The following is a 15124-nucleotide window of genomic DNA, read 5'->3' on the forward strand; positions in this document are numbered from 1 at the left end:
CTGTCTTAGTTGGACCTCTATCAGAAATCAGATTTTGAATATCCTCTATGCCTTAGATGAGTTCAGTTACAGCATCTGAGACCACAGAGTTTGCTTTCCTCTCTATTTGGGATTGGCTTATTCAAACTCCAGTCCCACCTATCTTGATTATTTGACTATCTCAAATATCAATGAGCCTTTATGTTGGCTCATTTCAATCCCACAGCAGAATTTCCTGGCCGTTTAGGGAGGGTTTCATTTGCTGATAAACTTCGTAGCTGTGGGACAGGGAGTCTTGAGGCCTTGCCCCATTGTCTATTGTACTGTCCACAAGCATAGAATTCTGTAAGCACAGAACAATGTTTGCCTCTCCCTTTCTAAAGGATCCGGTTAGTCTTCCAGCCCACTGTAAGGTACAGACCCTCTTGGCTGGAAATGATTATATCACTCCGGCAGTTGCCAAGATTCTCTCCACCCCCCCACCCCTCCACCGGTGCTATTAAATCTAACAGCTAGTTAGATCTGGGCAACCTGATGCCCTAGTTGTTGTAGGTGTATTTATTGTTGTTGTTATTTCATTTTGTTTAATAACACAGATGCCAGTTCTTTAGCTGGTTGTTGGGGTTTCATTACAATTTGAGCCCTACCCAGAGGCCTAGAAAGTTGTAATGTATTGGTGTAGCATTCATGCAGATTCCAGCAGGGCTGCCTTCTGAATCTGACAGATCTTGATTTTGTCAATTTGAAGGTGTTGCAAGTGTAGCCCTGATGTTTTTGGAATGGCACCCAGGGTGCCAGTTACCACTGGGACAACCTCAGCTAATTTGTGCTCTAGTCTCTGAATCTTGATCTTCAAACCATGATACTTAGTGACAATTTGAAGATTGATATATTATTAATACTCTCTTTTTTATTATTGTTTGAACTGCTTGCACTCAAGACTGCAGTCCAAAGAGTACAAAGAAAAGAAAGAAAATGTTACAGGGACAAATGACACTAGCAAAGCAGTGACTAGGTGAATAAAATCTTCATGTTAAGAAGTGTAGGATGGAAAGAAGTCAATGAGTGTGGAAAATCTGCATAAAATTTCTTGGAAACACTAACTGAATCAATGTAGAAAATTATGCCTACAACATTTGTCTATAAATATTTGATGTTAATTAATAAATATTATTTGCTGAGTCTCAGGCATGAATGGAATAAGAAGCTAGAACATCCTATTTTGCCAAAGTAATGAGATATAGTTTTAAAGTTTATACCTACTCTCTCTATGGATCTTAAATAGTGATTTAATCATCAAACTTATGTTTCGGTTATAGTGGACACCACAGTGACTCTTTAGCAAAGGGCTGCGTAAAGGATGTAACTCACAGAACACGCTCCTTAAACATATGCTTTGGCCCTGATCAGTTATTTGGTTTTCCTAGGAAAAAAGTTGTTGTGCCAATTTTGTATTAGAAAGTTCACTTATTCTAGAGGATGCTTATATACTTTTAAGCTATTTGCCTATCTCTTGGAGGCCAAGTGATGGTCAACAAAAATGGAATGATGATGATCGAAAATGAGAAGGTCAAGATCCTGTGGGACTTTCGAATCGAAACGGACAAAGTGTTGAAACACAATACACCAGACATCACTGTGATCAAGGACAAGAAAGTGAGCATCATCGACATAGCAGTCCCCGGTGACAGCAGGGTCATTGAAAAAGAACACGAGAAGGTCACTAGATACCATGATTTGAAAATCGAGCTTCAGTGTCTATGGCACAAATCAGCTGAGGTCGCCCCAGTGGTAATCTGCATGCTGGGCGCCATCCCAAAAACACTAGGGCAGCACTTGAAACATCTTCGAATTGACAAAATTAACATTGGTCAAATTCAGAAGGCAGCCCTGCTGGGATCCGCACAAATACTATACCAATACATTACAGGCCTCTGGGTGATGCTCGAATTGTAAATAATAATAATAATAATAATAATAATAATAATAATAATAATAATAATAATAATAATAATAATAATAATAGGAGGAGGAGGAGGAGGAGTGGTAGGAGGAGTCTGGATTTATATCCTGCCTTTCCCTCCTGTAAGGAGTCTCAAGGTGGCTTACAAATTCCTTTTTCCTTCCTCTCCCCACATCAGACACTTTGTGAGGTGAGACTCCAAAAGAACTGTGATTAGTCCAAGGTCACCCAGAAAATCATGTATAGGAGAAGGGAAACAAAACCAATTCAGCAGATAAGAAGACACCGCTTGTGTGGAGGAGTGGGGAACCATACCTGGTTCTTCAGATTAGAGTCGACCTGCTCTTAACCACTACACCACACTGGACCCTCTATGTCCATACTACAACTGACAACACGATTCTGATTGCCACAGTGGGCAAAGGTGATGGCAGTGAAGGCAGCATCATGCTGCTGCCAAAGGGACTTTTGGGCAACACAGCAGGGAGGAAAATGAGAAATCCCTCCCATTACCCAAATCACCACCACTGATGTGAATGGCTTATGCCACAAAAATGCCACGGTACATTCCCACCCTGGGAATGTACCGTGGCCAGAGCTTAGGGTGGCATAAATCCATTAAGCCCTCTGGAGGGCTTCCGGACAGTCAGAGTGTTTTTCTTTTAGCTGTCTCCCTGAGCTGCCTGGAAACCCTCTGGACATAGGATGGATGTGGTGCCATCCCTGGTCGTCTCAGAATCAGGATTGAGCTGATAGAGGTCAAACACATGCTCCAATGAACGTGAGCATTTGCAGCTCAAAGGATACAACTGGAGTATGCTTATACTCATAGCCTGGAGAATTTGCAATGTTCAGGGAAGTGGCACTTATGGCCCTAAGAATTAAGTGAAATCATACAAAATGATCAAAAAAGCAAGAACAAAAATAACCAAGATGTACAGGCAGAACTCTTTCCCTCTACATGTACAGGCAGAATCTCTTTCCCTCTACATTCACATCCCATTGCTTCCATGCCAATAATTTTCACCTCTGCAACCCTACCATTAGAGTTCCTAATCTTGCAACAACTGTAGCACAAAAAGTGGCCTTTTAAGCCTAGACATCTTCCCGTCCAAGTAACTGTTTATCTCATTTCAATCGACTCTTTTTAATCCTATTTATTTACTATAGTAGTTCACTTTTCTCACTAAAACTCATACAATATTATACAGTGTAAGGCAGGGGTAGGGAACCTGCGGCTCGAGAGCCGCATGCGGCTCTTCTGCCCTTGCACTGTGGCTCCACGAGCCGAGCTGACGGCCCCATCCTTGCCCGCCCTGCAGGCAGCAGGGTGGGCGCACCAACTGCCCAGGCTGGGCCGCGCCGTGGGCTTCCCCTCTCGCCTGCCCCGTTGGAGTGGGGCGGGTGCTTTCCCGGCGGCCGGCAAGGCCGAGCCGCCGGCTTCATCCTTGCCCGCCCTGCAGGCAGCAGGGTGGGTGCATCCATGCGCTTTTCAGAATGTGCGGAGTAAAAGGTTAAAAAACCCCTATATATATAGTGTTATCTTTATTTTAAATGTCAAAAATTATTTGCGGCTCCAAGTGTTTTCTTTTCCTGTGGAAAACGGGTCCAAATGGCTCTTTGAGTGTTAAAGGTTCCCTACCCCTGGTGTAAGGGATACAATCAATATGACAAGGTGTCTAATAAGCAATGTAACAGAACTAGGTTTACATGAGTAGGCATGACATATTAGATATGATACAAAAATGCAGATACAATGCAGAAAAAAATGGTATTCCATCAGAAGAAAACAATGCAGAGACAACATGTAATACATGCAGCAAACATAAAATACATCTTGTACGCAGTGGTATAGTCTGCTATTTCCCTCTATATGAAGCCTTCAGTCTTTATCCCTATGGCAACCTATACATATGCAACTGTTCTTTTTTCTTGCCCTTGTGTTTCCCACTCCTGCTCCTTTTGTTGTCTTCCAAATTCCAGGTAGCCATTGTGGTTACTAAACCTAGTATTACCGAAAGACAGAAGCTCAATTGTAACCAAATACCCCTCTTCTTCCTATGGAATGTTCCTCTGTGGGCGTGGCTCTTCAGGAGCAGACCTTCCAGCGGAGCATTCCACAGGAAGAAGGGGGTTATTTGGTCACAATTGAACTTCAATCTTTCAATGAGACTGACAAACCTTGCCTCAAGGAATTTGTCCAACCCTTTCAAAAACTAGTGGCCACCTTGGCTTCTAGTGGCAATGAGTTCTGTAAATTCTTTGTGTTATATGAAGAACTACTTTATTTTGTTAGTTCTGAATCAACTGCCAGTCAGTTATACTGGGGCAGGGGTAGGGAACCTGCGGCTCTCCAGATGTTCAGGAACTACAATTCCCATCAGCCCCTACCAGCATGGCCAATTGGCCATGCTGACAGAGGCTGATGGGAATTGTAGTTCCTGAACATCTGGAGAGCCGCAGGTTCCCTACCCCTGTACTGGGGTAACATTATGACAGCAGAAAAAAATGTGTCTGCTTTTTCTATACCATGAATAATTTCACAAGATTCTGTTATATTCCCCTCATAATTATCTTTCAGCTTAACATTTTCAAGTACTTTAGCCTTTTCTTGCATGGAAAGTGTTCCAATACCTTCATCATTTGGCATTCCTTTACAGTAACGATTCAAACTCTACAATATTCTCAAGCCAATTATGTGGCTTGAACTCTACACGGTACTCAAACTTTGTATAAAGACAGGCCGATAACGCCCATTTTATTTTCGGCCTCAAGCATGGAATTTGCTGTTTTCTATATCTATGAACAGAGAGTGGACATTTTCATTGAGCCATCTGTGACACAATCTCTTTCTGGCAGGTTATTTTCCATTCAGATTCTACCAGTGTATATGTGAACATACCATCTGTGTTTATTCATTATTACTGGACAGATTCTTTCAGAGCTCTTCACACTCTACTTGATTTTTAGCTATCCTTAATTATTTACTATCTACTGCCAATCTGGCTACCGCCATATCACACGATCACTGAAGTAACACTTTAAAAAATTGGGAACAAAATTCATGAGCCCTTCATCCAAATATTCCAACCAGTATTCTAAAATGTATACTCTACTATTAATGATGAGATGCAAATACTGTTTCAGAAATAACAGAGGAGTGTTACTATTTTAATTTTTCAAATGTATGGTCTTTTATTATGGTCTTTCAAATATTTCCAGTCCTATATTTTTCCATGGAAAAAATCCCCCCACATATAAAAACATTATAACTATAAATATAATCCATTAATAATTGTCAGTACAGTTACATTGCAAATCAATCATGTTAGATGGGTAAAACGTGGGATATGACGAATGGACATCCCCCCGGTGCATGTATGTGGACCAGATTTGTACATGCTGTATTTGCTTCCTTTTGTTAATATTGCTTAAATTTTGCTAACATTATACAAACCTTTGCATTTGAGCAGGAAAATCTTCCAGCTCAAATTGCCCCAGACAACTTGCATCACTGCCTATTGCATAAACCCAACCTGTTCATGAAAAACCAAACTATGCAGTGCATTAATATGTACTAAGCATATTAAAATATAGCAGAACTGTAACTAAGAATGTATGTTTTCAAGACTTATTTAGATATATCAGACCAAGCTACTGATTAATAATTAGGAATCTGTTCTCACACCTGTGAAATTCTTGAAGTTAGCAAAGGTTACATGCAAGGTTACTGCAAAAACATAATTTAGGAGAGATGTACATTAAATATACTCAACAACAAATCAACGGAGTCAACACTTAAAACACTCCATCTGAGAAAGGTTAATTGGCTTTAATCAAATTTCACAATCTTTTCAAGATGTAAATAGTTTTAGTAGCCAGCAGATGGCAGAATCAGAGAGGCTGCTTTGAGTATTCCCCAAAGGAAACTATTCTGTTTGTAAAAGACAATCTTTAATAACTAATTTTCTTTCACCTGTCTTGCCTTCTGTAAAAACAGTGACCTATGTCCATCCACCTACTGAATTTACAGGTTTATTTCGTATAAGAATCTCCTGATGATTTTTCTCTTTGTTATGTTCAGGTCTCCTCCATTCAGTATGCTGCTGCCCCATAATCCACTTGCCACAGGGCCAAAAGGACCAAATTAGCTTCACTGTGGAAGTATGCATCTCTTAATAAACTTGTTATCTGACTGCACATCATAATAATGCATTCTGGAAGATTAATGGGTAATCATGATAGGCTAAGATACTACAGTGACATATTTGTAAGTGTGACCAAAAAAGAAGGCAAATTTTTAAATCATCACACAAAACATTGTGCTGAGGGTAATGGGGTCCCCTTGGTTTGTTTGTTTTTTAAGTTAAACAGAGAAGCTTGAATATTTCACTTGACATCTGCAAGTCTGGCAATCCCATATATAAATGGTTAAAATAAAATAATGGATTTTATTACTGAATTACAGATGAGTAACAATGTTTGTTTGCTGTGAAAACAACAACAAAAAGTCGCATATTGCTAAATAATAGTGACCTGGAGCTCATTTTGTCAGTTGTATAAACATATGTCAATTTTGACAGAAAATAATCTGAAGAAACTAAGGACAAAAGCTCAACAATGCAACAGGTAGATATGTAATATCACTATAAGAAACACCAGGAAATACGAAGTCCCAAGAAACATGGGTAAAGTCTACTCCTTACTGGTGGCCTCTGGTGATGAATAAGCTTAGCAAGACAAATTGTGTATATGAACACCTACATAAGACAATTACTTTTTGGAAGAATTATCCACTCCCAGGTTCTGTTGAGACCAAGTTCCACAATGCTAACTTTGCCAATGACATATGTAGATCACAGTATGTTGGTTTGTACTGTACACAACTGAATCACCTTCAACAGAAGGTAGTATTTAGATGTTCCTCATACAGTTGCCCTTTGGTATCCAGTTGCACTATGGAATCCATTCGCACTATGGTATCCATAATCTATGACATCTATGAACCAATGAAGTCTTGAGGGAACCCCTCAAGGGTCTTCTTACCATAGATGCAGAGAACGAAAAGGTCATTTGTATGACTTAGAAAGAAAATAAATACTTTAAGCATAGGTGGTGATGATGTTCATCTAGATGTCAATATAAACATATCTGTCAGGCTGTGGAATCATTTAGGCCCCCCAACTCCAGTGTCCTTGGATACAAGCTGTCCCCAGTTGCTATGATACGTCAGCATCAGGTATAATAGTCACTGTGTGGGTGCTGATACATAAGCCTGCACATATATAATTCTCAGGTGATGTTTCCTGAGAGATTGTTGACTGGCTACTGTTTTCACGGGAATTGTGATGTCACACAAATAATTTAGGAAGGCTGGCATATAGGACCTGAGGATAGAGATTGTGCTGTCAGACACTACTACTGGGAGAGTGTCAGTGTCCATGACAATGAAATTGTCCAGGAACTATGGGGACTGTGGCTCCAGGCTATCCTGTCAGTGCCCCTGGAGCTCCTTACTGAAAGCAGCAAGCAGGTCAAAGGTCCGTCAGGACAGCAGTGGACAGAGGTCACCCATGGTAAGCTGGGAAAGACAGTAGGTCCAAGCCACGACAGTAGGCTCAAGCTGCAATGGGATGGAGGGTCTCAAAACATAGCCCACGCTACAGAGTAGTGGCACAAGCAAGACACCAGGGGCGGGGCATAACAGGAAGGTAGGCACGGTCACTGTGGTGGGGGGGAGGGCAGGCTCACCACTCTGCCTTCGGCTTACTGACAGAAGCCATGACAGGCAAAGTGTGACTGAGAAAAGCCAGCAGCCTTAATGGGTAATGGGAGAAAAGCTCAGTCAAGGGAGCAGGGTGGAGGGCGGAGCCAGGGGGCAGAGAAAAAGCAGGGGGAAGATAACCCCCCCCCCCGGGTTCCTATGGTTGAGGAGAGATGCTGAAAGGCTAAGGCCTAAGGTAGAACCTTGGAACCCTGCCAGTTGGACTCATCCAGAAAAGAGAATTTTGTATCTGAGGCCACAGGACAGACCCCAGCGGCCTGGGTGAGGGGATGGAGTGGAGCCTCGGATCTCTGGGAGTGACAGTGATAGCCAGGACTATCCATTTACAGCAAAAAAGAGAACTGCTGACTTTCCCTTGAATTTCCATGGCTATTTCTTACCAATTTCTGTACAAAATATATATTTATTCAGTAGAGTCCAAAGATAATGGTCTACAGAATGTGGGCATGGGTGACCTGCCCCTCAACCTCCCATATGTATGACCAGCCAGAGAGCCACTTTCCCCTTCATGGCAGAAAGAGCTTCTAGTTGTCCATGCACTGAAGAAGTGAGAGAAATACACCCTGACCTTTGGCAATGGCCAAAAGTCCACCAGTGAGTAACTGCACCCCCACATATGCACACAAAAGAGAAGATTCAAGTGGATATAAATTATTACACTGTCAGAATGACCTCCTTCCATTATCTTTTCTTCTATTACCCTTCCCTTGTGAGTCTTGTCTTTAAAAAGCCTGTTTCTGGTTGTAAGCCTGAGGGCAGGCTCTGTGTCACTTAACTCATGTCAGCCACTATGGGAGACAACTGTAGTCTAAAAGCAGGACATAAAATAAACATACACAATGGTGAGAGCAGAGTCTTCTTACAAAAACTGAGTGCAGCGTGCACAACCTCAAACAATACAGCAATACAACAAACGGTTGCACTCAAGCTGATAGGAATTAAATATTCTTTACTATTATTTCAGTTTATCGTCTTATTTCATTTCATATATCTTCATATTTCATACATAAATCCAGGTTAATTAATCTTTGGGAAGCTAAAGCCAAATTATGCTCCAAAGGCTAGTTGGAAGGAGTTACAAACAACCAGTTGTCTAAGTAGGGGTGCACAGTGCAACCTTTTGACATTAAGAAGGCAACTACAATTGACATGCATTTATTCAAAATGGGGCTGTAGTTAATATAGAAAGTAACACATTAAATACATAAAAGATATCACCTGTAAAGAATTACTGTACTGCTGCTGAGAGAGCAGAGCAGCTTACACCCCCCAACACGCACAAACACACAACCTCTGAGTCAGATCCAGTCACACTATCACTCGCTGCCACCTCTGAGGGAAATTTTTTAGCACTGTGAGGAGATCTCACTTTCCCCTCCAAAACTGTTTACACCTGACAGGCTGGTTTAGGCGCTCCAGAAGAGACACTGTGAGGCTTCTTAACAATCAAACCAAGCTGGAACATTTATTTACAGAATTATTAGATTAGATGTTACAGAGATAATTAAACTTTACTTTTTCTTAGTCAGGGCAAATCTTTTGTTGTTATAGACAGTTCTTATTTATTCACTTTAGTTGTCACAGATAGAACATTGACTCAGTTTAAATAAATCTTCCTTTGCTAAGTTTCTTTCTTCAGGATAAACCTTCCTCACACAAACCCAGACAAATACTTAAACAATCCACCCTTTCCACTAAAGAGGTCACACTGGGCTATACAGAGCAGGCTTTGGGGTTTCTCCAAACCCACTCTTGACTCTGCCAATTATATAACACACACCCTCAGAGACTCTCTGGTCCCATATCTAGGTGCTGAGGTGAGGTGTTGAGTTAAAGCCTGTGCTCTGACCACAGTGGCAAAGAAAGAAAAGGGAGGAGATCTCTCCCTGCCTCCATCATGAGACCGTTTAGGCAGGAAAGCATCATGCTCTCAGCTCTGGATGGCGGAGGGGAGATTACTCCAAGCACTCTGATGCTTCTAGAAGCCTTCCAATCAGTTCTTCTCATGTGGGACTGCACTGAAGGCACAACAAGAAATTATCAGTTGTGGTCTCTTGTTTAATTCAGCTTGGCTTTGTGTCCTTTTCTGCAGAGAATCACAGGGAGCGCTGCAGACGGCTTGTTTTCTTTTGTAGTTATGTGAACAATCCTGGGACTCATACACTCTTATCCCTTCTGTGTGGTGCACAATAGGATAATGAGTGATGGGGTTGTGGAGGAAAGCACACGAGCACCAGGACTCAATGGCTCATACATATAGCAGTAAACCATAAGTTAACACAACACCTGAATCAAATTTAATATGCCAATCCAAGATAGTGGGCTCCAGGGCACTCACGGAGCTTTACATGAGAATTGTTTCATACATTTAACACAGATGTAAGGGTCCATTATCTCCACATGGATGCCATAGAATAAAACAGCTTGGGACCAGTTATCATCCTCAACTACAAGCCTTTTCTCTTTCACTTAACTGTTATGCAGGATATTTGGGGTAGAATCAGTTATTGCTTCACTGGTTGAAAATCTGTCCCAAAGATGATTTAAAATAGATATGACAATTCACAGTAAAAAGTTGGATAATCAGCTTGTAAACTCACTCATTAATACCTTGAATCTAAGATTTCTACAAGTTTGTGGTCATTTTTGTAAACTATTTTTTACAGTTTAGACACAATGCATAATCAGTTGCTTTTCATAGATAACACTGAGAATTTCATAACCGAAAGTGCTTTACCATCCCACACATGCATTTAATACCAATTCATCAGGGTTGTACATACAGGTTTCTTAATGCGACATTCAGTAATGTTTGTCTGCCTACATTTATCTTTCTGTTTTAGAACAGAAGGCAAATCAATATCCTTACTTTTAAGAAAATAAATATGCAACTGTTGAGATTAAAGGAACAAGCATAATACATACTGTTTGAAACTTCAAATCTAAATTAACTACTTTTTTCCCCTTTTACTTGTTGGAGGCCATGGCAGGAAATTCTGAATGCTTGATTGAAAATAGACCAATAATAGAATTATGATAAATTAAGACAATGTTTCACTGACTTGCATATTGGTTTACTGAAGGGAACACGCTGTCACAAGTGACTGAATAAGTCAAGTTATCTCCAGTAATTTCAGGTAGAGTAACTGAGAGATGGGATGTAAAAATTGGGTAAAGAGGTACAGGAGTGGGGAATGGGGTGGGTAGAAATGATGTGCATCCGGGATAGAGAAAAAGTGCAATTGGCATAAAAACTGAGTGCAGCTATGGCTCTGAAATGGGAAAAGGAGAAAGAATACTGTCACGGTGAATCCCTTCCCTCAGTCCCCGTACTGACAACTGAGCCCTGGCAAGACAACCACCCTGGGCTTACACTGAGGAAGGGAAGCAATAGTGCAACAGTTTGTATTAGCACACTTATTAAAACAGTATGTATACTGGGGGAGGGGGAATTTCATGAATACTAAAAAATGAAAGCTTATACAACCGATATTACATACAGCACACAAAAAGTCTAAGGCTTCTGCTATAAAATTTCATTTAGACAGTCACTTAGACACTTCATTTAGACAGTCACTTAGACAGTGACGGTGTGGGTATGAAACAGTGAAGTCAAACCATTAGAAAAAAAAGCCGCTAAAATAGTTGGCAGAGCTAAAGAAATATCAGATTGAAATACACAAAAAGCTGATACTAAAACACACTTTAAACATGAGACAGGTCCTGGATAAACACACATAAGCAATCCATGAGTGCCTGTCATGTACAAACATATTTAAACACAAGCACAAGCTAGCATCATGCCCTACTAATTGCTAGAATGCTAAATGTGCAAGACTCAACACACAATCTGAGTGCAACTAAATGTGACATGTCACACAACAAATATGTACATAAATGTCTACTCCACAGTCTATGTCCTGTCTAAAGCAGGAACATTGTTGCCAAACTTCAAAATGGCCATAAGTATGCTATTGCATACCGTTTACCAGTATGGGTCAGTCAGTGAGAGCTATTGGCTAAAATAATCTTCAGTAATACTTCTGTTTACTCAGCTAGCATGAAGGATTATGGAGAGGAGTTTATAAGAACTGACCCTCCAGGTTTATTAAATATTTAGTAAACGTTCTGTATGCATGCTGGTATTAAATGAAAAATGTTGAAGAATACCATATGTTAAATTCTTCAAACGACACTTGGAGTTCTATTTATTTTTAATAATTTATTTCAAATCAGTTTATCAGGTATCAAAACATAATAAGGGAACAACAATAAATCATGCTGTCATAAATATTTAGTAACTTTCAAAGTGTTAATTTAGATGTTGCTTTCCCCCCTAGAGTTAATCCTAAGCATAGTTTTCCCTTTCATATTTTGATAAATTCTTTTCCTACTGATTGTTCTACCTTTGGTGATTATACCAATACTATGCCTTTCAGAGGTATCATACCATATGGATAGTCAACTGCAGGAAAATAATGATTTAGCCTCATGATTTAGCCTCATGTTCCTGGATTCCTATTTCCCTCCCCATAGCCATACTCTTCTCACTAGCTTGCTATAGAGCCTACACACAATCTGCCTAGCCTAGGATCATCTGTTACTAGACAGGCTTAAGAAATGAGAACAATACCATAATGTGTATTAGCTTCACAAATCAATTAAGCCTATGCTAAATGTTATAAAATATATACAGAGAGAGTCTCAACAAGATCTCTAAAACCACCTAAATTTAGTAAATTAAGAATGAGAACTAAAACACTGGCCAAAAATCAATTACCCTCCAAACAAGCAATGGCTATCTGTACATATACTTCAAGATATCACATTAGCAGAATACAAAACAAAATCAACACTTTCTAAAATACTGCATTAAAACCTACTATCCTTCTGTTGCTGGTACCTTTCTGCTTTTCAACCTGACTCCTCCGAACAAAAGAAAATGCAGCAATAACACCAAACTATATGAAATGCCATCTCCAGAACTTAAAGACCAAGAAGATTATTTCAATTGGAAAACATGAACCAAAGGTCCATACAATGTCCATGCTTAAAAAAGATTACTGATACAAAATCAAACTAGCCAACCTAAACTGATTGTATCTAGGAAATCAAAACTTCATCAACTACAGACCTTGAGTCCAAATGAAGCATCCTCCGAGGCCAAGACTTCAACCTGAAATTATAAGGAGAAATATCATTTCAAAGGTAGTCACTTAAAAGATCTCCTGACCACAACACCAAAATCTTTGGAGAAAATATGTCCAAGAATTGGATCACTATGTGAGCAGATAATGCAAGAAGTCTATATATAGAACGGACAGTACGGCTATGTACAAACATATTCGCTGCAAGAGCCAATGAGTTTCTTATTTTCAAGAGAAGATGCAAAAGTTTGCATTCTCAAGGGATGATAGAAAGCAGAACACGAAAACACTACTTTCATATTACATTATATGGGAGAGAGACTCTATTCATCCAATAATCTGCAAACTACACCTTCTGGATAGAGAAAAGGCCCTGATCTAAGCCCACCAGAAGGGCAGGTTTGAGAGGAGCTTTATAGGAAACATTCAAAACTATGATTTTCTTTTTAGCGTATTTAAAACTATAATGTATAAAATAATACATAACCATGCAATTTACAAATACCTTGATATTCAGGTAAATGATCAAGTGAAGTTACATATAAAACAAAACACACTAGTCAGTGCGTGCATACATCCAATGTAAATAAATTGAGCGCACATTTGTCTAGGATAGTCAAAGAAACTGCTAACTAGAAGAACACTTAGAATGTTGAACTGAATGTGATGCCCTGCCTATGCCATGCTCAGGATAAACCAAGTCCTGGGGCAGATGTGCCACTGAGGCCAAAAATGAGCAGCACCAACTACAGAGTGAGATTTAATCAGTATTTTAAGCTCCCTCAATCTTTATTCCACCCAGCATATGTTTCTGAATGCTGTGGGAGTGGTGGTGGTGGGGGGGAACTGGCCACTACTGTATCAAATAACACATCTGTATCAGCAGTCAGGTACAGTGCAACAAATGCACTACAAAAACCTCTGCCCCCACATCGGGCATGCTTAGGACATATGCAGGGGAACGTTGCCTGAGGGTACTTTGAAGAAAGGGAAATGCATGACAACAAGTAGTAACGATTCTACCAGATCCTGAAAAACACACAACATACACCAACAAAGATGGCACAAATGGACACCGATGGGGCAGGAGTCTCCAAAGAACATTCAGGAGGCAAGCTGCTAAGGCCAAAACAAATGTCTTTATGCATTCAGAAACAACTATTTACAGTGCCATTTACAAGATGCAGGGGGACAGCAGTTAATGATAAAAGAGCATATGGCCAGGGACACAAATTGAAGCTGCTACTGATCTCTATTTCAGGTGGATGGTTCCTTGAAGCATCAGTTAGAATGGAGCACCCTTCTGTAGAAGGTTATCCAACTACAGTGGAAAGTCAGCTGATGCTTTCCTCATGAGTTCCATCTGTAGCCTTCCTCGTGGCAAGACAATGGCTACATTTGGTACAGTTCAGGACACCTTGGATTCCTGCCTAATACTTACACCATGTGGTGAATGTACAGGGTGCATTTTAATCCTGTTTATTTCTCCATCAGAATGGTGGTGTTGAAACAAGAGACATTCATTGTGCTGGACAGCCATTCCTGTGGTGTACATGTGCGTAAGTCACGACACTTTGCCAACCTGGCATGCAATATGGGAAAATGTTCATCTGTGTGTTCATCACTGCCTGGAGCCTAAAATATTGGACCGACCATCTGGAGGCTACTGGGCTTAGCTCAATCTAGGGACCTTCTGCGTAATTTGCAGGTGTTTTGCCTGGGTTGCAGTTCACCCCATCCCTCCTTGGTACAGTGTGCTATCTCTGGGATGTTCCCAAACAAGCCAGTAAGAGTAGGTGCTTGGAAGGGATATGTTTTGATCCAGTCCCATCTTGTCCTTTATTCCCAGCCAGAGGCATATGGCCTATAGGAACATGGGGTCACCCATGTCCCCGGGCACATGCCTTTTGGTTATGTGGGAGGGGCATCAGGTGCCGGCCTGCAGGGAGGTGGGGGGGTGCTAGGCAGGGGTGGCCACGGTGGGCCACCTGCCTCTGCCAAGCCCTGCCCCCTGGCCTCCGTGAATGCTGGCTTTTGGCCTTCCCAGGCCCTGCCGGACTGCAGGGAGGCTGGGGGCGGGGCTTGACATACATGGAGGTCGGGGCAGGATCATGTAGTGGCAGGGTTGCCTGCCTCTGAGCCCGGCCTCTGTGCAGCCAGGCTTTTGGCCTCCCCAGGCCCTGCTGGCCTGCACAGGGGCCGTGGGCAGGGCTTGGGAATGGGCAGCCCCACCCCCAATGGCCCTTTACC

At 41.1% G+C, this 15124-nt stretch overlaps 1 protein-coding gene across 1 annotated transcript in view; it reads right to left on the minus strand.

Annotated features, from left to right (window-relative positions):
• The window catches only part of ARID1B (AT-rich interaction domain 1B), a 464069-nt gene that overhangs the window by 188507 nt on the left and 260438 nt on the right, over window positions 1–15124 (minus strand). The window contains 1 exon segment of the mRNA XM_048488244.1: window positions 12862–12903. Within this exon segment, the coding sequence (XP_048344201.1) occupies window positions 12862–12903 (42 nt within the window).

This window comes from Sphaerodactylus townsendi, linkage group LG01 (assembly GCF_021028975.2).
Source record: "Sphaerodactylus townsendi isolate TG3544 linkage group LG01, MPM_Stown_v2.3, whole genome shotgun sequence".
In the NCBI taxonomy this organism is placed as follows: domain Eukaryota; kingdom Metazoa; phylum Chordata; class Lepidosauria; order Squamata; family Sphaerodactylidae; genus Sphaerodactylus; species Sphaerodactylus townsendi.